At 43.0% G+C, this 24,581-nt stretch overlaps 1 protein-coding gene across 3 annotated transcripts in view; it reads left to right on the top strand.

Moving 5' to 3' along the window:
- kremen1 (kringle containing transmembrane protein 1) overlaps positions 1 to 24,581 on the top strand; it is a 246,620-nt gene that overhangs the window by 127,624 nt on the left and 94,415 nt on the right. For all 3 annotated transcript variants that reach the window (XM_059988317.1, XM_059988315.1, XM_059988316.1), the window contains exons 4-6: positions 16,933 to 17,057; positions 18,902 to 19,055; positions 23,648 to 23,980. In XM_059988317.1, the coding sequence (XP_059844300.1) occupies positions 16,933 to 17,057; positions 18,902 to 19,055; positions 23,648 to 23,980 (612 nt within the window). The remainder of the gene's footprint in view (positions 1 to 16,932; positions 17,058 to 18,901; positions 19,056 to 23,647; positions 23,981 to 24,581) is intronic.

Genomic DNA, 24,581 nt, shown 5'->3' with positions numbered 1-24,581 from the left:
GCAAGAGGAAGCAATCTCCTTGCACACACTGTTGCTGTGTAACCTGTGTTGCTTCCTCCATCCCTGTTCCATCCTCATAATGTGTTCACATTCGTTGCTAACACTGCTCTGCAGCTGGAGTGTCACTTATAAGGACTATTTCCTGAGGCCAGAGTTACGAGCAAAGCTGCTACTCCCAGAGGAATTTCAATCCTTAACACATGCTGTTCCCGAAACAGAGCGCCATTTATCAGCAAGACCACTAGTGCTTTCATGGAGCTGGCACTGATAGAATTCCATCAGTTTCTTGGAGAGGTTTTGGAAATTGCAAGGCTGACTGCTGAAGCCATCTCAGTGCTGGAAAGACTCCATCTTTGGGCTCCAGCTGGCCAAACTAAACTCCCATCTTCCCCAACCCCACACAAAACCATGCTGATTCTCCGTAACAAGTCCACAATGTGTCAGATATGAGTATATCGTATACCTAAGGATCTTAGATCTTAAAACGTAGCAGCAAAGTAGGCCATTCGGCCCATTGAGTTTGCTCCAGCATTCCACCATGGCTGATTTATTATCCCTCTCAACACCTTTCTCCCGCTTTCTCCCCAAAACCTTTGACACCCTTACTAATCAAGAACCTATCAACCTCCTCTTTAAATATACCCAATGACTTTTCCCCCACAATCAGCTGTGGCAATGAATTCCACAGATTCAATACCCTCTGGCTAAAGAAATCCCTCCTCATCTCTATTTTAAAGGGATGTTCCTGTATTCTTAGCTGTTCCCCTGGGCCTAGACTCCTCCACTATAGGAAACATCCTAATAATCTTCTCCAAATTTTTCTCTACCTACAACTTCTTGGCTTTCCCTGCTGCCCCACTTCGTAAAAGAAGAATTACTTAATGGCTTGAGATGAACCTTGACAAAGACCTTTACACCCTTTGCCAGAACACCTTTGCAATTCCCTGGTCCATCATCTTGTCCTCATCTCAAAAGGTGGTGTGCACTGTGGGTGTGACTCTGACTCAGTAGGAAGGGTCTCATGGGGAGGTCTTCTCCTAATTCCAGCCAACTGAGCTCCTGTTGGTGAATCCTGGCGATGAGTCATTCTGACAATCTGCTTGAGCACCCAGCCCGTAGGATCCATCGTATCTTTCTCCTGCAGCGCTTGAAAGATGTTGCTTGCTGGCCACTAGCTGATGGACTTGTGGTCAAAGGTGACATCCAGAAACAATTTTTCCATAAAGGAGAGGTCGTGTGACAAGATACAACTGAATACAACACTGCGGGACAACAAGGCCAGGCCTTGTTTGCAACATCGGGGACATGTGGAACCTCTGATCAGTGACACTAGGTGCCTGCACACTTCCGTTCTATACAGGCACACACAAAAATCGCCATCAGGATGAGGGCACTGTCAGATGCACATTCTCCTTCACCCCCAGTATCTGGGAATTTGTATGTTGCTGCCCATCAGACACTCTCCATCCACCACGTTCTGGATCTTTAGTTGAAAGATAAGAACTCAGGAGACAGCCAGAGTGAAAGAGGGGTATAGGCTACACCTGTGCCAAATTCTTCCCCATTCTGAAGTTTGGCCTGAACAACAGCTGAACCTCTTGATAATATCTGTATTGAGTTGCTGCCACATGATTGACTGATTAGGTATTTGCATTAACAAGCAGGTGCACAGGTGTACCTAATGAAAGGGCCACTGAGTGTATTTTGAATCTTTTTCTAGAGACCAGTATCTTAGAACATAGAACAGAACTGGCTCTTTGGCCAATGATGTGCCAACACATATAAACCTACACCACAATTAATCTAACCTTTCTCTTAAACATAGCCCATAATCCTCCATTTTTCTTACATCTATGTGCTATCTAATAGTCTCTTAAAAGTCCCTATTGTATCAGCATTTAAAACTGCCCGGCAGTATATTCTAGGCAGCCACCACTGTCTGTTTAAAAAAACCTTCCTCTGAGGTTTCCCCTAAACTGTCCTTCATTCATCTTAAACAGATATCCTCTGGTATTGGCCAATGGTGGTAAAATGCTTGTTGTTCCCTCGGTCTGTGCCTCTCAAAATCTGTATACCTTCGTCAACTAACCTCTCATTTTCAGTCACCCCAAAAAGAAAAACCTTAGTTTGTTCAACCTTTACTCATAAAATATGTTCTCTAATCCAGGCAGCAACTGAGTGAATTTCCTCTGCAGCGTCTCTAAAGCTTCCATATCCTTCCTATAATGAGGTGACCAGAAATGAACAGTACACTCCAAGTATGGTTTGATCAGAGTTTTATAGTGCCAAGAACTAAATACTTGAAAGTCCAAGAAATAGGAAAGAGACTTTTGCAAACCTGCTGTTGAGTATGTGTCATTTTGAAGATATTGGGGCAGGAATAAGCCCTCTATATAGTTGCAGGACTCCTGCCTCCAAGTCTTTAAGCATAGGGTGTAGGTTCTTAGCCCACCCCAGCCAGTGCAGAATGAAAACCTTGCCGTAATATCAGATTTGCTTCCAATGAGACATATTCATTGGGCAGTCATTTTATCACCTTTTGTTGTATAGGTTCTTCAAAGTTCAAAGTAACTTTATTATCGAAGTATGTACAGTATATGTCACCATATACTACCCTGAGGTTCATTTTCTTGCAGGCATCCACAGTAGAATAAATAAAAACAATAGAATCAACACGCCCAAAGACTGACAAACAACCAAATTGCAAAAGATGATAATCTGTGCAAATACAAAAAATAAATACTGTATTGAGAACGTGAATTGTAGAGTCTTTGAAAGTGAGTGCATAGGTTGTGGAACCAGTTCAGAGTTAAGATGAATGAGGTTATCCATGCAGGTCCAGAGCCTGATGATTGAAATGCAGTGACATATTTGTGAAGCAGATGATGTGGGACTAAGGCTCCTATACCCCCTTTCCAATGGCAGCAGTGAAAATTAGAGAATGGTCTAGATGGTGGGGATTCTTGATGATGGATGCTGCTTTCTCGTGGCAGTGCTTCTTGTAAATGTGCTCAGTGGTGGGGAGGGTTTTCTTTTGATGGACCGGGCTGTGTCCATCACTTCTAGTAGGCTCTTGCTGCATTAAAAAAGCTATAAAGATGGCTTCAACCAGTTGCAATATTTAGTATTTTGCACTGTTTTTCCAAGGCAGAATATTCCAGAAACAACAACCAAAGGAAGGAGGTTTGTTATTTCACAATCCTCCTCACCTCCACACCCTCTGCCTCCTCTAAACTATCTGGAAACAGTTTAATGCAAAGTGCTGCATCCAATTAATTCCTGGCATGCACTTTTAACTGCTGTATCTGTTTCTTTTAATAGGATGTTCTACATCTGTGCAACTCGGGATTGCTCATATTACAGTAGATGCCATTGATTGTGACTTAGTCTTTGTTCATTAGTATTATAGTTGAAGAGCTTGAGCTCATAATCTCAGTTAGCACGCAATCCCACCATAAACTCATAAAGCAGCTTTTTTGCTCTGTTACAATTTCTCCAATATCAACAGTCACAAGAGTAATTTATTCTACATGGAGCTTATAAAAATACAGGTTCACTTGTTCACTTCAACTCAACATTTCTTCTATATTACTTTTTTATTATTCCACATCTCTCTCATTCTCCACGGAAAGAGTCCCAGTTTCTATTCAGTTGTAAAGTCACAATGGCCCAACTTTGTATTAAAACAGTCATGAACTAATTGGCTTCTGTAATTATGAGCTTTGATTTTGGAACATACATTTTTGATTAATTAACAGTCTTTGAAACATTATAGGTCTTTGAAACAAACAGATAGGTAATGGTGACTGAGAATAGGCAGTCAACCAGTCCAAAATATTTTGCCCATCTATTGTTAAGTTTGTATTAGAGCCAATGCAACATGTTAGCTGCAAAGTAGTAGTGAGTCTGGTTTACGTCTGGCACAGCCCTCCCCAGTGAACACTATCTCAAGAAGGTGGCAGCTATCATTAGCTGTTCCCAGCGTTGTTTATACCATGAAGCAAGGGGTCCGTGGACACCAGGATGGGAATCCCAGCCCACCATCCTCTTACCGCTGTTACTCTCAAGCCTGAAGTCCCACACCACCAGGATCAATAGGTTTCAATAGGTACATTTAACATCAGAGAAATGTATAGAATATACATCCTGAAATTCTTTTTCTTCGCAAATATCCGCAGAAACAGAGGAGTGCCCAAAAGAATGAATAACAGTTAAATGTTAGAACTCAAACCACCCCCCAGCTCCCCCTCCCACATGTAAGCAGCAGCAAAGCAATGACCCAGCCTCCCCCACCAGCAAAAAAACATTGGTGCCCCCCACCAAGAACTCAATCGTGCAGCAAGGCATCAGTAAAGACACAGACTTGCGGTACCCCAAAGACTACTCGTTCACCCGGTACTCGACATACCACAGGCTCTCTCTCCCTAATAAGGGAAAAGAGGTGTCCCCGTTTCACTGTGAGAGGGGAGACATAACAAACAACTCGCTGATTTATGGTGTTGGAAGTCTGTTGCGTCGCTTTCTCTGAGCCCTGTGCCCAAAGAACTCAGGTCTCTGGGCACACAGCCCGCAGCCAGCTCTCTGCCTTTGATCTTCCATCTCCCACAACACATCAGTCGGTGACGGTGGCACCAGCCTTGAACCTGCCCGCCTCCAGAGCCATGAAAATCTGGCACCCTGAAGGCACACTAGTCTTCTAGGCCGTGTCCTTGACATATCGAAACAAGAATGGCTACTTTCCTGTCCATCAGGTTTTTTGAATTAACCTGCTCATCCTAATCCTACCCAAGCAATGGAACACTATTACACTACCATGGACTTGTTTCAGCTCTATTTTTTGCACTAATTTTATTTTGCATACTCTCTTTTTCCTTCACTATCTCTAACGTCAATGCATAATTTATATTTTATGTATTGTCTGAACTCGTGTGCCTGTGATGGTGCAGCAAGCAAGCTATTCTTTGTACCTGTACCTCACTGTACATTTGTGCATGGTAATAAATTCAACTTGATTTGGGATGTTGCCAGTACTAGAGCTGGATGATGATTGATCCAGAAAGAGCCAATGACTTCATTGCTTTTTAATCCCACCTTCCACTATCCTATGACCGTCATCCCAGCCCCCACCTAATAAAGGTGATCAACCATACCTGTGGCCTAAATTAGGAGAAATCCACATTCCACGGCACTTCAGTCAATTTCCTTTCCTTTATGAGACCTCTCTGCTTAAAGTTACTTGTCAGCTGCCTAATCTTTTGAAATTATATCCATTTATTTTAAGCTATCTTCCAACTTTTTCTGACATCCTTAGGAGAGATCTTTTCCTAGGGAGGCACGGTAGCGTTGTTGCTAGCACAAAGCTTTACAGTACAGGTGACCCAGGTTCAGTTCTCTGGCAGCCTGTAAGGAGCTTGTTCATTCTCCCCGTGACTGCATGGATTTCTTCCGGGTGCTCCGGTTTCCTCCCAGAGTCCAAAGACGTACCAGTTGGTAGGTTAAATGGTCATTGTAAATTGTCCCATGATTAGGTTAGGATTAAAATGGAGGAATTAAATGCAGGGTGGAGTGGCTCAAAGGGCCGTGAGGGTCTACTCCACATTGTATCTCAATAAATAAATAAAAAGATCATAGAAACAGGAGAGCTGATTGTTCACTCTCTTGAGCTTGCCATTCAGCCTTCTCAGCATTTTATAATCACCAGATGATCCTTCATATCCAATATCAAAACCCCAGATTTCTAAGACGGATTCTGTGAGGGAAATAGGCCTAAGCTTCCTCCTTATTGGGAGTTGCTAATTTTATATTCCCTTGTTCTTGCATTTCTTACCAGAACCAATTGTTCTCCCACATCCATGGTTTTCTGATTTTCAATAGCTGAATCTCATGTTTCCACAGACATCTGGGTTAAGTCAGGTCATATTTATGGAAATAAAAACCTCATAATTTAAGACAATAGAGTTATATAGACCACCACATCCCAGCCAAGCCTTTTACACTGATCCTATTTGCCTCAATTAGGTATCATCCTAGCTTTGGGTTCCTCTAAAAATGGACTATTAGTCTAAGAATCATCATAAAATCCATTCAGGAAAGAGACCAGTTTCCTTATTGTGCCTCTGCCATCTGTTTACCACAGCAGTTTCCTGCCCTTTAATCATAGCCTTTGAATGTTGATTTCCTTAAGCAATTATGTAACTCTCTTTTGAATGTTGTTGTTGAATCTGCCGCTGCCACCCAGTGAAACAGAGCATTGTCACACCGAAGAATCTGTTCAGATTCAGAATTAGTTTATTGTCCCTTACGCCAGGGTTGAATGAAATTCCGTGCTCGTGTGAAGCTCACGGTGTAAACAGTGTACAAGATCATAACAATTAATAGTGTGGGTGTTGGGTGCCAGGGTGGAGATGGTGTACGTGCCTACCAAAGGAGGTGTAAGGCACTCCTTCCCTTCGCTAGCCTGCAGGTCACCCTTGGGCAAAGTGTAGTACCTGCTTAGCCACTCCCCCCCCCCCCACCCCGATGAGGGTCAAGTGAAGTCCTGGGGAGCAGGTGGTGCAAAGTAGAGTCCTGAGGTAATGAGGGAAGAAATGCTGAGGTGACATAACGGAAGAGGTAGAACTAGAGGTTTGAGAACAAGGCAGCACCACCAGGATGTGAAGGGTATCTGATAGCAATAAAGAACAGTTTCAGAAACCAATGTCAACCACCTTCAGTTTACATCCTATTATCACTGGAACACAAAATATGTTTTTTTTTACTGGTTTTGACCGTTTAGCCAATGCTTCTTCGTGGTGTTTGTCGCCAGTGGGGAACCTCAGCTTCTCCACATACCGAGACCCCTTGCCACCCAGTCATTCTAGCTGATCAGTGCTGTACTCCCCCCAGTGCTGTAGGAAATTTAAAAAAAACAAAACACAGTTGATAGTGGAGCTATTTCAGTGACACTTGCTGCTGAATTCACTGGGCTTCTGCTATCAGAGTATTCTGCTATCATGTAGGATCCAGCAATTGCTTTGAAAGCAGAATCATATTCCTGTAATCTGCTTTCTATTTTATTATCTGTCGTGTAGTCTTGTAGTAAAGACTCTTGTCAGGTATACGTGGATTTATTGATTTCAGAGTATTGCCGGCACATATTTAATCTGCATGCTGCAGGAAGCCTCTTTAGGATATTGTGGAAGTACTTAGCTGAAGTTGGATGAGATAGGGCCCTGGAGTGAAGCTGGTCTTAGCTTTGCTCCAAATTTAGTCCAGTAAAAATCCAAAGATCTACTCTACAGTTAATGAAACTTCTGATGATCGGGCACTTGTTACACCAAGTGATAATTGCTGCAACCACCCCTCCCACCTTCAATACATTAATGCAACAGTTTGTGCACACCCTTACAGCTCACCAGCACCCTGCCATCCTTTCAACCATTAACTCTAGTTTCTACACTCTCTTTAAACTTTCTAAGATTGCAGGGACATTTATTATAATATTATATGACCTAATCCAAAGTGAATTTGGAACTTTTCATGGTATTAGTAGAAATAATGTTAAATAGTGCAAAAAGTATGTTTGATTGGCAATGCCCCATCATGCTGGATTATTAGAAGTTCTAGAATCACTTTTCTGCTTAATGCAGAATGTTAACTGCATGGCAGCTTACAATGTTAAACTTGTCTTGTGCGAACAGTTGATCTTCTTCTTTGAGGACGCCAAGAACGACTTCCCTCCATCCTTGTTCTGTGGGTTCCGAGGTGAGTGATGAGGCCAGTGGGAGATGCAGACTCTTCCGTAGATGGGACAGGTCATGGTTGATGGGACAGTGGGTGGTTAGCTTGTGAGGTGATCTGTTTGCTGCTCATGCTGGTCATCTGTATATTTCCAATGCAAGGTTCTCGAAGCCACTTACAGCAAGGAAATCATTGACTTTTTGGGTATTACAACATGGGAGATAATGTAATACCACATTGTTTGCCTGTTTTAAAGTTCCCAAGTCTTATATTTCCTTTGATTTCAACTGAGAGGCCTGTGTTCCCTTGAGGAAAAGAATTACAATGTGAAGTAAGGGAGCTGTGTCAAAAGATTAAAGGATTAATTAAGTTATTTCCTCCTTGAGACTGAGTCTAAAAAGAAGGGTGTAGCTTTACCAGTTGAGCTAAGCTTTCTTCACACGAAGTGTTGAGGAATTTTTGAATTCTTTAAAAGCCAGGGTTGGACCAAATGAAAATTTCTACACTGAGACGGATACGGTTAGGTTAAATAAAGATATTAAGATGACAAATGGTGTTAAGGGTATAGATCAATCATAATCCAATCCCATAAGGGTTAACTTGCAAGTTGATTTGGTGGTAAGGAAAACAAATGGAATAATTTTGAGAGCAGTAGAATATAAAAGCTTGGATTTAATGCTGAGGCTTTATAAGACATTGGCCAGACCACATTTTGAATATTGTGAGCAGTTTTGGGCTCCATATCTAAAAAAGGATGTGCTGGCATCAGAGAGAGTGTAGGGGATTTTCACAAGAATGACCCCTGGAATAAAAGGATTAACAAATGAGGAGACACATGCATCTCTCCATTTCCCGAACATCCGCGATCATCCCATCCTCCTGCCACCTTAACAGTGATAGAGTTTCTCCTGTCCTTACCTACCACCCCATGAGCCCCGCATCCATCACATCTTTCTCCGCAACTTTCACCAGCTCCAAAGTAACCCTACTATCAAACAACTTTACTATCCCCCATGGATCACTCCCACCATGATTTCCTTGTCCATTCACTTATCCTTGCAAGCGACCCAAGTGCTACAATGCCCATTCACCCCCTCCCTCACCTGCATTCAGGGCCCAAACAGTCACTCCAGGTGAGCCAACACTACATTGGTGAGACCCGTCATAAATTGGGGGACCACTTTGTCGAGTACTTCTGCTCCATCCACTGAAAGCGGAACTTCCCGACGGCCAAACATTTTAATTCCGATTTCCATTCCCCCCTACCTATCACTCCCTGTGATCTCTCCTCCTTCCCTTTCTCCTATGGTCTACTCTCCCCTTCTGTCAGATCCCTTCCTCTCCAGCCTTTTGTGTCTGTCACTTTGGATTTCCAGTATCTCATGTTTAACATATGAGGAGCGTTTGATGGTTCTGGGCCTGTACTCACTGAAGTCTAGAAGAATGAGGAAATGCTTAGATAGAGTGGACATGGAGAGGATGTTTTCTATAGTGAGGGAGTCTGGGACCAGAAGACACAGCCTCAGAAAAAAGGGCTTCCCTTTAGAACAGAAATGAGGAAGAATTTTGTTAGCAAGAGGATGGTGAGTCTCTGCAATTTATTGCCACATACAGCTGTGGGGGGCTTAGTCTTTGCGAATGGAGGCTGATAGATTCTTAGTTAGTGAAGGCATCAACATTTACGGGGAGAAGGCAGGAGAATAGGATTAAGAAGGGCAATAAATTAGTCATGATGGAACAAAGACTTGATGCTGCCTCAATAACTCAAGATCTTGTATAACAGTCTGCCAGCTTACCAGCTCTCGTGTACATAATGCTGTAAAGTTAAAGTCATCCTCAGTGACTCTGGTGTACAAGGGCTTCTGAGTTCTGCTGTAATTCTACCAGAGTCCCAGCTGTAGCAGATAAAATAGTCTGACAAGCCCACAAACACCTTTCTTCCAAATGTCTTATTCCTGCATGTCTACGGTTTATGTGCTTCAATGCTTTTTGCTGGCATTTCCAGAATCTTGATTTCTTTTTAAATGAGATCTTACATGACTGTATGCATCCATGATATTGAAGTAATTGGCTTTGTCCCCAGTAAGGTCTTAAACAGAATTAAAAAGTTAAGAAAATATTTGGAAGAAAAACACATGCCTTGAAAATCTTAATGATTTGTGATAACATTTTATTGTAAACAGAATGCAAGGCAGGTGTCTTGAGTCATTGATTCTGTAATGGTTATTATTCTATGGATTAGTTGAGTATGCTTGCGAGACAATGAATCTCAGGGTACGTATACAGTAAACACGAGGAAATCTGCAGATGCTGGAAATTCAAGCAACACACACACAAAATGCTGGTGGAACACAGCAGGCCAGGCAGCATCTATAGGGAGAAGCGCTGTTGACGTTTCGGGCCGAGACCCTTCTTCCCTGTGTCCTGACAAAGGGTCTCGGCCCAAAACATCGACTGTACTTCTTCCTATAGATGCTGCCTGGCCTGCTGTGTTTCACCAGCATTTTGTGTGTGTTGTACGTATACAGTGATGTATACAATATGTACTTTGATAATAAATTTACTCTGAACTTTGAACATTGAGGGGATAACTAGAATGGGAAATGGAAAAAGAAATGGGGAGAGTAATTACTAGTATTTAGAGAAATCAATGTTCATACCATTGGGTTGGAGGCTACTCAGACAGAATATGAGGTGTTTGATGCACCATCAATAGCTCTCGGAGACGTGAGTCAAGGTAGGCTTTTATTGGCTAGAAGAAAGCACCGTCAGCAGCAAGAGACCATCACACAACATCCTGGAGACTGAGGGAGGAGCAGTGCCTCCAATTGCCTTTATACAGGGGTCTGTGGGAGGAGCCACAGGAGCAGTCAGCAGAGGGGCGTGTCCAGACAGATATATGTAGTTCACCACAGTGTTGTCCTTCCATTGTAATTCTGGCCTCATCTTGACTGTACAGGAAGCCCTGGACAGACATGTCAATATGGGAATGGGGAGTCAAAATGAAATTGGACTCTTACTCTGTGTCGGGAGATCTGATCTAATAGATTCCTTCCAGAGACTGGTAGTAATCCACCTGACTTTGAATTAAGAAAGTACATTTTCAAAAGGGCACTGAAGAGCTTCCCAGTGATTGTCACCACACTACAATTAAACCTGTCATAGTACTTACTGAGGAGGTACAGAGGACATTTACAAGATGGCTCAAGTGTGGATAATTAAAAGTGTGGTTCAATTGGATCAGGTGAACTTGTTTAGAAATTAGAAGGATGAGGAGCAATTTAATTGAGGTACATAAAATTATGGGAAGCCTAAAGAGAGTAGAAGATAAAAGGGCCTGTTTCCCTGAGCCGTGGGGTCAATAGAATAATGGATGAATTGGAGTCTTGAAAAACACTTACTAAAAATGTCTTTGAACTTAGTTCTTAAAGGAGTGGTGGAGAAGAACTCTTACTGCATTTAAAAACTACTTTGACCAGGCAGTTGATATGCCAACAACCCTAAGACTCCTCTTCAGGAACATAAGGCTGGACTGCTCATTCCCAGACAGCAGAGGAAGGTTGGACTAAGAGTTATCAATTCATTCCAGAACTTTAGTATAAGGAATGTTTATCCAATCACATCGGTAACATATACACACTCAGTGGCCACTTTATTAGGTCATTCCTGCACTTAATAAAATTACCATTGAGTGTGTGTTCATGGTTTTCTGCTAATGTAGCCCATCCACTTCAAGGTTCGACATGTTCTGTGTTCAGAGATGCTCTTCTCTACACTGCTGGTGTAATACATGATTAGTTGAGTTACTTTCACCTTCCTTTCAGCTTGAACCATTCTGGCCATTCTCCTCCGATCTCTCTCATTAACAAGGTGTTATTGCCCACGGAACTGCTGCTCACTGGATTGTATTTTTGTTTCCTGAACTATTCTCTTTAAACTCTAGAGAGAGTTATGCATGAAAATCCCAGCAGGTCAGCAGTTTCTGAGATCCTCAAACCACCCTGTCTGGCACCAACATCCATTCCATGGTCAAAGTCACTTTGATTGCGTTTCTTCTTAATTCTGATGTTTGATCTGTGTAACAACTGAATCTCTTGACCATGTCCGGATGCTTTTCTGCATTGAATTGTTGCCACATTGATTAGATATTAGTTATTTGCATTAATGAGCAGAGGTACAGGTTTACTTGACAAAGTGGCCACAGAGTGTGCATATACTATACATATATCTGTGTGTTTGTGTGTGACTGACCTCCGGAAAGAAAGGGTCAAAATATACAGGCGGTGCTGTGGGAGGGGAAGTAGTAGTTGTGTTCAGGAATCCTGATTGTTTACTGGGCTATTAACTCACCTGCACAACTCTCCATGCAATCATTTAGCTGTTTAATTATACCTAAAAGAACTGAGTGAAAATACAGCACGACAGGTTAAATTGCTTTTGTTAAACAGTAAAAGCAATGATTACAGGCATGTTTTCCTATCTGGACATTTGACAATAGAGTTAAAAGAAAAAATATATATATAGATAGATAGATGCAGATGCAGATGCAGATATAGGTAGAGATAGGAATAGAGATATATTTTCTATTATGACACATGAATAAGGTGTTTGCCCCATCCAGGCTATGTTAGCTCCCTGAGCAATCCTATTCTCACAAGATTTCCCTGTATCACATCCTTATCTCACATCCATCAAATTTTCCTTGATTGTCTTTTCACCCCACCTGCAATGGGGATGGCTTACAGTAGCAGATTAATCTACCATTCTGCACATTATTGGGATGTGGATAAAAACAGGACCACCAGGAGGAAACATACACTGTATGGTCGGAGAAATAAATTGCAAACAAATAAGCTCTCCTTAGGCTTCCAGCCGGGTACAAGTATTGATTTTAACCGATGTTTCGATGACAAACCCTACCATGTTCATCAAGGATGATGCCTTGGTACATCTATTCCAGTGATATATATACCCCTGTCATCCATCCCTCCTGATTGGTTAGTCCTCAATCAATCAGGTGTCTGCTGTTCCACCTTGCTTACAGTTTAATTCATTCTTACTGAGAGCAAGGTCTTCTTTGTTAAAGTTCTTCTTCTCTAGTTTTATTTCAATGGCTTCCTTCACCAGCTGGTCCCAGAAGCCATTGGTGTGAACTCCACACAGTCAATGTTGGAGGTGTTTGAAGCTGGTTCACTGGAGACTAACAGTTGTGCCCCTGTACTGCTCATATTAAATGGATTTGAGAGAACCTCTGGTGATGTTATCAGGGTGACCCAGTCTTAACGTCAGAGGCATCTCATCCAGGAAAGAAATCACAAAGCACTTTCTCACTGTTGTTGGAAATGTGGAAGTCGTTTCTCTGAGGAGGCTGAGATTGATAGGGAGAATTGCAGCTTACAAAATGAAGTTACATATAGTGTGCCAAGCAACAAAGCTGAGGGATACAATGCAATGACAGGTGCAAAGAGATGAGGTGCGTGTCAGCCCCGATCATGTTAAATAGTGGAGCAGTCCAGCTCCTATCTTTCTTGATTGCATTATTCCATTGTCAAGGTAAGTAAAAAGTAAAGGGACAAAATGGAAAAGCCCATAAATGGATGAGGCAGTCATGAAAAGAATGCAGGGATATGGAGTGCCAAGCCAATACCACTCATCTTTGTACACAAAAAAAAACTCCTGTAAAATTAAAGCTAGATTGTTAGCCTGTGGCTTTCGGCTTTTCTCTTTCTAGAGGGATTGGAAACATGCTTTTCTTAGTTGAGCTCATTTCAGATAGCATGCACATCCAAATGATATAATGGAGATTTAGGTTTGCCATTTAAATGATACTCTCATCCCATCACCAATCACGTTTCATATTAGCTGGGCACAACCTCCTCAGTTTTGAAATAGATCCTCCCAGCTTCGCTACTCCCATTGGATGGGAAGGGAGGGAATTAAGGTTTCTGAAGGCTGTTTTAACAGAAACTGTGGAAGCAGAATTTTTAACCGATTCAAGAGAAACAACTGTGCTGGAAGAGCGGAGAAATGCTAGTGAACAGCTCTTAAAGAGAGTCAGCACAGTGTGGTAATTCCATCGGTGGCTAATATTGAAACTCATGTGTCGGGGAAATCAAATGAATCATTACCCAGGGGAAAGGAAACAAAATTGCAACTTACTCCACCTGTGCAACTCACAGAAAATACTGGAGGAACCCAGCAGCATCTATGGAGGGGAAGTTGATGAGTCTGGCCAAGGCTCTTCATCAGGATTGGAAAGGAAGGGGGAAGAGGCCAGAATAAAAAGGTGTGGAGAGGGGAAGGAGTACAAACTAGCAAGTACTAGATGAAAGCAGGTGAGGGGGGAGGGATGGGTGTTCAAGCAATGTGCAAAAGACAACAAACTGTGCAAATACAAAAAGAAAGGAATAATAATAATAAATAAATAAGCAATAAATATCAAGAACATGAGATGAGGAGTCCTTGCCCCCATAGGTTGCGGGGATATTTCATTGATGGGGTAAGTGAAGTAATCCCCTTTGGTTCAAGAGCCTGATGGTCGAGGATAATAACTGCTCCTGACCTGGTGGTGTGAGCCCTAAGGCTCCAGGACTGAGGCAGTAGCAAAAAGAGAGCATGCCCTGGATGGTGGGGGTTTCTGGTCACGGATAATGCTTTTCTGTGACAGTGCCCCTTCTCTTATCCGCTCTTGCCCATCACCTCCCTCTGGTGCTCTTCCCTTTCTCCCATAGTGCTCTGTTCTCATCTCTTTACCTCTTCTGACTATTACCTCTCACCCTCTCCCTCACCTGCTTTTATCTATCACCAGCCAACTTGTGCTCTTCCCCTCCCCCCACCTTCTTATTCTTGCTTCTGCCTCCTTCCTTTCCAGTCCTGATGAAGTGTCTCGGTCTGATACCTCGGCTGTTTATTCCCTTCCATAGATGCTTCTTGACTTGTTGAGTTCCTCTTGCATTTTGTGTGCATGAGTGTGTTGCTCAGGATTTCCAGTACCTGCAGTAACTATTCTGTTTGGATGTCTCCATGATAACTTACCCCATGTAAAGAAAAACTTGACAATCATTGCAGATGATTGTCTTTCAGTGGCAAGCTTCATGAGGTACATATGCTCACCTGTGCCACTGACTGGCTTAGAATGCATGCAAGTGTTAAATAGTTACAGAGACGCTGAGTGTGGAGCCAATCTCTTCAGCCCAACGGGTCCATGATGGCCAAGATTCCATCTAAGCTGGTCTCATCTAACAACAATTGGCTCATGTGCATCTAAACCTTTCAGCAATGTGTACTTTCCCAGGTATCCTTCAACTATTGTTAATGAAGCGGCTGCAACCACTTCCTCTGAAGTTGTATTCTATACGTGGACCAATATCTGAGTAAAAAAGTTGCCCCTCGGGTTCCTATTAAATTTCTCTCCTCTCACTTTATACCTATGCTCTCTGGTTCCTGATCCACCAGCCTGAGGAAATCAAGAAATAGAGGCATCGATTTAAGATCAATCAATTCATTGCAATGAGTTCTCTGTCCAACCCCCTCTTGGTGATCCCAGGGCAGATTGATGTTTAAAGTATCTGTAGGAGAGGGTTTTCCAGCTGGAAAGCCTACTCTGGCATTCATGAAAATAATAACTTTACAACAGCTTCACTTCCCAGCAGCACATTCATAACATCTGCTTTCCTTAATATCTAAAAATCTATAGATATTTGTTTTGAATGAACCAATGACTAAGCCTCCACAACTCTCAGTTGAGAGAATTCTAATTGTTAGCCAACTTCTGCCTGAAGAAATTTCTTCTTGCTTCGATATTCACTGGTTTACTCTTTATAATGAGACTCTCAGCTAGGGGAAATATTTTCCCTTGCATTCACCCTGTTGAGCTCTGTAATGATTCTGTGAGTTTTGAAAAGATCATCACTCATTCTTCTAATCTTTAGAGACTATAGACTGAGCTTATTCAGTTTGGAGAGTACAATCTGAAGAAAGAAACCATGAGGACTGGAGGTGAGAATAATTCCATGATCTGAATTGGTATTTGATGTTTCTGTCTTCCATCTGTACTTCAGTCGTAATTGAACTGCAGAGTGCAGAATTAGCCTGCACAGGCAGGTAGAATCAACTCTTCACCCATGCGTACACTAAGCCAGCTGAGGTTGCCCTGGGGCTAAAAAGGGGGAACCCTGCCCTGTCCTTCCTCCTTCCTCATCACTAGTTGGTGAGACAGCTGTGAGATGCTGTTGCATGTATGAACACAGAATGAGCCCACAATTTGGCTCCTGTAGCGGATTAGCTTGCTTTATGCAAAGCAGAAAGAAAAATATGTTTTGTGTAGCATGTAAAGTCATTCCAAATACTGCAGGCAACAGAACACTTTTGAAGTACAGACACTGTTGTAACTTGTGCACAGTTAGATATCATCCATAGCAATATGCTCAGTACTTAGTGATGTTAACCAGAGGCGAAACAGGGGAGAATTGCTCTTCCCTTCTCTAGAGAGATATGGGATTATGTCCAGGTGTAATGATAGACAGGACCTCAGCTGAACATCTCATCCAAGAAATAGCTACTCTCTGCTGATTCTGCCCTTGTATCCAAACTCAGGGTTTGTCCTCCCAGCTTGGTATTGTTATTTGAACCAGAACCTATTGGCTTCATGCAAATGTCCTACAGAGACTGCAGTTTCTTGTGGAAACTTGAGTTCTCAGGAAGAGGAAATCGAGAGAAAATGGGGACAGGAAGGAATGAAATGGGAAGCTAGAATGGGTCTTCCACTTTGAGCTAGCCCAATTAGCCACTGTGGCCACAATTCGGCCAGTTTCATTAGAATGGGATTGCCTGTCCTGATTAGGTTTATAAGGAGGATAAATAAATAGATAGTTTTAGTCGTATTCAAATGTTGGAAGCTAGGGAAGCATCTTGAATCCAAGTTCAGGTGGTCTGCAGCTCAACGAGTCACACCCCCACCCACCAATCCTCATTTCAATACTCTTTACCTGTTCTAGTTTTAAGTGAAGTAATAACATTTACACATGGAATATAAACCATAGAACAGTACAGCAGAAGAAGGGGTGCTTCAGTCTAGGATATCGTGCCATATTATTTATGCTAATGACACCTAATTGCCTCTGCCTGCACAAGGCAGAAGTGAGATGCCCTCTACCATTGTGTTTTGAAGAAGCCACATGCGAAGCTGATTTGAAATGTTGTGATTATCCTTAGTGCCGGGCTACCTAGGCTGCTTTAAGGACAATGGTGACCCTCCGCCACTATCGGGCAGCAGTGAGACATCCAACAAGCTGACCATCCAGACCTGTATTAAGTTTTGCAGGAGTAAGAGATTTAAGGTAAAGATCGATAGATTTACTCATTGACACAGTTTTGAATGGATTGTTGAAGTGAAATGTGGAAAAATATTTAAAACTGAGTAAAAAGGCAGGGTGATCTGGACAGAGAAGAGGTAAACCCAGTGCCCAATCCCCATGAATTTTTGATCAGAGCAGGGCTCGTCTAAATCTCATGGGGCCAAAGGTGAAGTAGTTGGTGGGCAGTGGAGAAAGGGAGATGAACACTTTGGAAAGTTGGGTGGGTGAGGGATGATAGAGGATGAGGGTGAGGATGCTGGAAGAGGAGGAGGAGTTAGAGGGGGGGAGGTGGAGGAGGGTGGGGCTAATTGTGGAGGATGTGGGATGTGGAGAGTGAGAGTAGAGGGGGTGGTAGGTGAGGGAGATGGTGGGTGGACTATGGTTGGAGGGTGTGGGAGGGTATGGGATGGGTGGAGGGTTGAGGTTGAGGGAGGGTATGGAAGGGGTGGAGGGTGAGGGGCAGGTGGGGAGAGTGTTGAGTAAGGGAGGGTGGGAGAGGGGGATGGGTGGGGAAGGGGTGGGAGAGGAGGATTGGAAGGGGAAGAGGGGGTGGATGAGAGAAGGGGTAGAAGAGGGGGATGAATAAGGGAAGGGGTGGGAGAGGGGAAGGGGTGAGGGGGATGGATGGGGAGCAGATGACAGGAGAGTGCTGTGAGTGAGTGGAGGAGAATTAATAAGAATTTAGTGATGAGGGAAATGTGGGCAAGAATGATGGAAGTCTGTAGGGGAATAGGAGGGGTGGTAGAAGGAAGGGGATGGGTAGAATTGGGGTACGAGGACTTTGATTTCCCCTTCCTACTTTGAACCTTATGAGGCAGTCATTTTGTGACCCAATATGCCACCAGTCTGGGTCAAACTCTGATTCTTGCCTGGCACCATCCAGGGTATGAAACCCACATTGTGTGCTTGGGCCAAAGGCCTAAACTGGGGCCAGTGTCAGCCAGACCAGAAATTCTGGTACTTCCAACGGTGACCTGATGTTAACAAGAGTGTCTCAGATTGGTGCAAGTAATAAGCCTATCAAATTTAGTGGAATGAATGTTTTTAGATTATAGTTCTAATTTAATAAGATTGAAAATTAATGCTTTAAGGTACTTCATTAAATTAATGAGGTGACAGTCAAGAAATGAAAGCCACCTCATAATGAGGACAGATGTACTTCTTTTTAATGGAGTGCTTTAATGGTGAATTTTTGGATTGTGGTTCTCCTTAGAACATTCAGAAAGATGCATTGCTAATCTTGAGGACAACTGTGCCTTCGGATGAAGATGGCACAGTGTGTAAGACAGGACAACTTTAGCTCTAACCAGTTTACTTTTACCAGGCAGTAGTACAGAGAGATGGTTTATCAGTTTACTGCCAGCCTCTTCACATCTGTTCCTTTACATAACACCCCCCTGGTATTCCAGCTCTGGTCACAGGGAATGCAGAGAAGAGGGAGTTGAGAGAAATGAAGAACATAAAGAGAAGCAGGTTGGCTCATTTAGTTCAGACCCACCAAGTTGCCCATCTATGCTAGTGCCATTTGCCTGCATTTGGCCCAGACCCCTCTAAACCAGGGCTTTCTGACCTCTTTAAGCCATGAACTCCTGACATTAACCGATAAGTCCTTGGATCGCAGGTTCGAAAGCCCTGCTCTAAAAATTTCCTATCCATGCACAGAGATAAAGAAAGAAACATGAGGCAGAAGCAATTCTAAAGAAGATTTACATTGACAATGATGAATTGCGTGTCATCTAGCTGCATCACTGTATAAAATAACCGGGCTCTTTTGCATAAATTGATTACAGCTGTTTTACTTTATTATCACTTTCAATTTGTTGAAGCTCGCTGGCATGGAGTCTGGCTATGCATGTTTCTGTGGCAATGATGCTGATTACTGGAGACATGGAGAAGCAAACAGCACCGAATGTAACCATGTATGCTTTGGTGATCACACTCAGCCCTGCGGAGGGGATGGCAGGATAAACATCTTTGATGGTGAGTACCAAACCTGAGCTTTTCCTCCTTCCCTTTCTCCCATGATCCACTCTTCTCTCCTATCAGATGCCTGCTTCTTCTTCAGCTCGTTACCTTTTCCACCTATCGGCTCCCAGCTTCTCACTTCATCCCCCTCTATCCCACCAACCCTTCTTCCCCTTCACCTGGTCCACGTTGCAGATCAAACTTCCCTACAATGATTGTGTCCAGATTTCCTGCTTACGGAAAGTAGATAACATAATCAAGAACCCCTCACACCTCAGTCATTCTCCCTTCTCACCACACCCACCCCCCCAATCAGGCCAAAGGTACAAGAACTCAGGAGCTCGAACCACCAGACTCAAGGGCAGCTTCCACCTCCCTCTTATCAGACTCTTGAAATGACCTTTCACATGTTGAAAGATGAATCCTTGATCTCCTAATCTACCTTGTCCTTGCACTTTATATCTAAAGACAAGAGATTCTGCAGATGCTGAAAATCCAGAGTAACATACACAAAATGCTGGAGGAACTCAGCAGGTCAGGCAGCATCCATGGAGAGTATGAGATCAGTACTGGTCTCAGTCTGAAATTTGGACTGTTTATTCCTCTCCATAAATGCTGCCTGACCAGCTGAGTTTGTCCATTTATTTTATTTCTCTACCTGTTATCTGTATTCTGCACTCTGTTTTCTTTTTATCCCCTACTTCCATAGGGAATGATCTACCTGGATGACAAACAAAATGAAAACTTTCCTCTATATCTCAGTACATGTGACATTAATAAGCCTACAAACCAAACTAGAGGCGACTGTGTCTGCTGCTTTGTAAATCTTCGATTTTTCATTATCGCCTTGCCTTCAGTTGCTTTGGGCTATGGATTGTGGAATTCAGCCACCATGCTCCTCTGTATCTATACCCTCTCCTCAGCCCCTTTAAGATCTCCCAAAACCCGCTGTTTTGATACAACTGCAGTACAACGTCACACATTCAAATATTTCAATACAGCGCTCAGTGTAAAATTATACTTTCATAATGGTGCTGTGAAAAGCCAGGATATTTCACTGCAATAAAATGCTATATAAGAGCAAAGTGTTGTTATTGTTACTACCGAACCCTCTAGAGATCACTGTTTCCAAAATGTCCTCCCTGCCAACGCTGCCCCATAATGGTAGAGGAGATGCTCTCTCCCAGTGTTTGGGAAATGGCCAACACGACCAGTTGTGCCAAAATCAACCATGCTCCTCAGATCAAAGGCACATCCAGCTGTAGTGTGAAGGAAGGACTTGCTGTGTGGGAAAAAGCTTCAATTTCCTTGTTTAACTTTGATTCATTTATTCATTTTCTCTTTTGAGGCATGTTTTTTTTTACACTCTACTGGAAGAGATTTGAATTTTAAGTTTATCAGGAAATTTGGGAAAACATTCCTAATGAGTTGTTGGATATCTTAGAACATAGAACTTTTTTTGGGGATTCATTCTCCTTGAGGGAAAAACACAACTTAAAGATTTAAAGATTAACATTGCTTTACTTGTCACATACATCAGAACATAAAGTGAAATGTATCATTTGCATCAACGACCAACATTGTCCAAGGATGTACTGGGGGCAACCAGCAAGTGTAGCCATGCTTCTGATGCCAAGATACTGTAGCATGCCTACATCTTACCAAACCTGACCCATATGTCTTTGGAATGTGGGAGGAAACTGGAGGAAACGCATGCAATCATGGGGAAAATGCACCAAGTCCTTACTGACGGCAGCATGAATTGAATGATCTAGGTTCTGTTTTGTTTTTGAGTGTTTTACGCAGGCTGAGCTAGCTGACTTCCTGCTGCATAACTCTCTTGTTCATGCTGATCCCTTGGTAACTTGCTTTAGTCTCTCGGGTATTCATTGATCACAGGTACTATTTGCTGGTGTCTCAAGCATTGCTTACGTTCCAATAGTCAGTCCCTGTTCCTTGGGTCCTGCTTATTTCATTTCCCTGGCTCCATGGGCACAACTGACTTCCTCTATTTCCCTGGACAGCACATCATTGCCTTGCCTGTGCTTCGTGGTTGATGCTCTTTGATGACTGACCTCTTCACATGGTTCTTCATTGGGAGCACGCCATGATTCCATTGGTCCCCTGCCCTGATTCTATGAGCACTGCCCATTGGCTTTTTATCTTGGTTCCATGAGCATTGTTTATTGGTCCTTTGTCTTGGTTACATGAGCACTACTCATTGGCCACTTGCCCTGGTTTAATGTACACTACTCATTTTCTGCTGTTTTCTTTTTGTTTCACATGGTACTGAGCGCAACTGATTGGGGAGCTGTGACTGTGGCCACCGGCAGGCTGTTTAGCTGTGTGAGACCTTGTCCTTAGCCAATGTGCACATCCATCCCACTTCTCAGAAGGGATAACACACACAAAACGCCAGAGGGACTCAGCTGGTCAGGCAGTATCCATGGAAAGGAATAAAGAGGGAATAAAAAGGAATTTGTACCGGGGCACAATTGAGAGCATCCTGACTGGCTGTATCGCTGCCCAATATGGGAACTGTACTTCAAATGCAGTACTCTGTAGAGAGTGCTGTGGACAGCCCAGCACATCTGCGAATGAGAACTTCTCACAATAGCAACGGGTGCGTAGAAAGGGCTTGGGGGATCATTGGGGACCCGAGTCACCCCAACCACAAACTGTTCCAGCTGCTACCATCCGGGAAGTGGTATCCCAGCATAAAAGCCAGGACCAACAGGCTCCAGGACAGCTTCTTCCACCAGGCCATCAGACTGATTAATTAATTAATGCTATGGTATTTCTAAGCTATATTGAATGTTCTGTTGTATATCTTATTGTACACACTACTTATTACAAATTACTATAATCTGCACATTGCACATTCAGACGGAGACATAACGTAAAGATTTTTCGTCCTCATGTATGTGTTATAAACAATGTATACCTGTCAGGACATGCCCCCCCCCCCCCGCCCCCGCTGACTGCTCCTGTGGCTCCTACCACAGACCCCTGTAAAAAAGGTGATTGGGGTACTGCTCCTCCCTCAGTCTTCAACATGGTCGTGCCCGCTTTCACTGTTAATAAAAGCCTATCATTTTGTACTCTACTTCCAGTCTCCTAGAGTTATTGATAGTGCATCAATATGTGAAGGATGTAAGATGTAAAGTCATTTCAATTCAATTTAAGAGTCAATGTCTTGGGCTGAGACCCTTGAGTCCTGATGAAGGTTTTCCAGCATCTGCAGAATCGCTTGTGTGCCAGATGATATCAGTGGTTAATAATGGCTTCATTATTTCTGAAAGCATTGCTTCACTGTCAAGCATTGAGAAGCTTCTATTTTATGTATGAACTACATGGGAAAAACTAAAACATACACTCTTTGGTGCTGGTGAAGCTAGCGTTGGCCACATTGGCCGGTATTGGCACCAAAGCACAATAGAATAAAGAAGAAAATTATGGGTGTTAACATCTGAAAAATAGAGCATGAGGTGGAATGCTTACAAGCCTTTAAAACTGTGAATGACTGAAGTGGTAATCGAAATCTCACCTGGTGGAACATGTTGCTTTCCAGTTTCAGATGTAGATTGGCCTACTGTGCACTGTCTGGGCATATCTGGGCCATCCTTCAAAGCTTTTCTCAGTCTATCCTTGGCTCACGAAGGCTGTCATCTCTCCACACCAAACAATGAAAGAGAAGTTCCAGCCCTTGCTGCTTTCAATTATCTGCCCTTGCCACACCAAAACACGGAGATGAGCATTTCAAGACTCAAGTCTATGTACGAGGGAGATCCATTACCAAGTTAAATGTGGCAATAATACCTGGGAACAATTATGAGCCATTATTCCAGTAACAATTTATAGATGATGTCATACACCACACAAAAATTGTTGCCTGCAAATCACGCCACGCTATCTACTTTTTTATAGCATATGCTGGAGATTTTATGACTCAGCTTTGAGTCTGTTTTCCATTGCAAGTTGCACAAGTTACGCATCTTAATGTGAGCCATCAGCACTGATGCACATTAACGTTTCTGTAAGTGAGGGTCCAATGTTGTCGAGGACTCTTTACTGCACCTTTATTCAGTTATGTCTTGTCAATCATGTGGAATCCCTGAGAACGGGATGCAATGTTTTTCTTTAATGCTTATACACACTGCACATACACTGCATGTACTGGGATGTGGAAAATGATCCCATTACAAGCACACAGTGATGAGATCAATCTTTCTAAGACCAGGTATTGAGCAGTTACAAAATGGAGCTTCCCCTGAACTCTCCTAATGACGGTTAACCATTGACCCGAAGTCGAGCACCATTAATGTCTTAAGTATGCTAAACACTTTTCTATAGTTTCTTCAGAAGCCAATGGCTTAATTCAAAGCACATTCTTCTACTGGCTTCAAAGAATATGGCAAAATGAAATTGCAATGTTTAATGGAGATATCCTAAGTGTGTATTTTATTCACTGTTTCATTTGAAAGAACCCCCCCCACCCAGGTTTTTATTTTTTGCGCTCGCTACTTTTAAACTTCTCTTGACAGAAATCAGTAAGATTTGAATTTGTGCTTTCATTCTGAGTTTAGACTGTTCCCTCTATTTTGCAGCAATGATCGGGGCCTGCGGCGGGAATTACTCCCTGGATGCTGGCATCATTTACTCCCCTGATTTCCCTGACAACTACGCCAGTGGCAGAGTGTGCTACTGGACCATTCAAGTGCCGGGTGCTTCTCTCATTCGATTTGACTTTGCCCTGTTTGACATCAGGGACTCGAGTGACATGGTGGAGTTCCTGGACGGTCACAGCCACCATGTCCTCGCCAGGTTCGATGGGAGGAACCGGCCAAATGAGAGCCTGAATGTGTCGGCCAGCTTTGTGATCTTGTACTTCTACTCCGACCGGGTGAACCAAGCTGAAGGCTTTGCTGTCTTGTACAAAGGTAGGCAAGGTGCCTGGTTAGGCTTACTGATACCTTTGAAAACAAGCGTCGACTCTTGCGCTAATGTGGGCAAGTAATCAATGATTTAAGAACTTTATCTCTGAAAAAAGGTAGAATGTTCTGTGGGATTCCCAGGGTGACTATGTGTTTTCTTTCTTTTCCTTGTCGGGGGTCAAAGTTTTTGGAACAATAGTAACTGGAAAACTTAGGTCTTGCTTTTTAGCAACACACATGGATGCATACATGCGCACGCACGCGCGCGCGTGCACACACACTTACTGAGTCACTCTTGCAGTCACTCCCTCATGCCACATTTACATGTCCCACCCGTACACATGATCCACACATTCACACACAACATCCACGCAGAAACAGACAGCTTTATTCACAACTTTATCTCAATCGTGCGGGCCTGCTTTGGTTAAAAATAAAATGAGGTGCAGCTTATTTTCATTGTCCTGCCATTGAAGTGTTGTCAATTCAGCCAGGTAAGGTACTTCAGTTGAAACAGACACTCATTCAATTACATCAGATTACTGACACACTGAGTTCCTGTCAAGCAGAGTGAGTTTCTAGCTTCTGTATACTTAGCCACTTTTTT

Source organism: Hypanus sabinus, chromosome 13, assembly GCF_030144855.1.
Source record: "Hypanus sabinus isolate sHypSab1 chromosome 13, sHypSab1.hap1, whole genome shotgun sequence".
Taxonomy (NCBI): domain Eukaryota; kingdom Metazoa; phylum Chordata; class Chondrichthyes; order Myliobatiformes; family Dasyatidae; genus Hypanus; species Hypanus sabinus.
The sequence above is the reverse complement of the archived record's forward strand: the minus strand, read 5'-3'. Positions and strand labels throughout refer to the sequence as shown.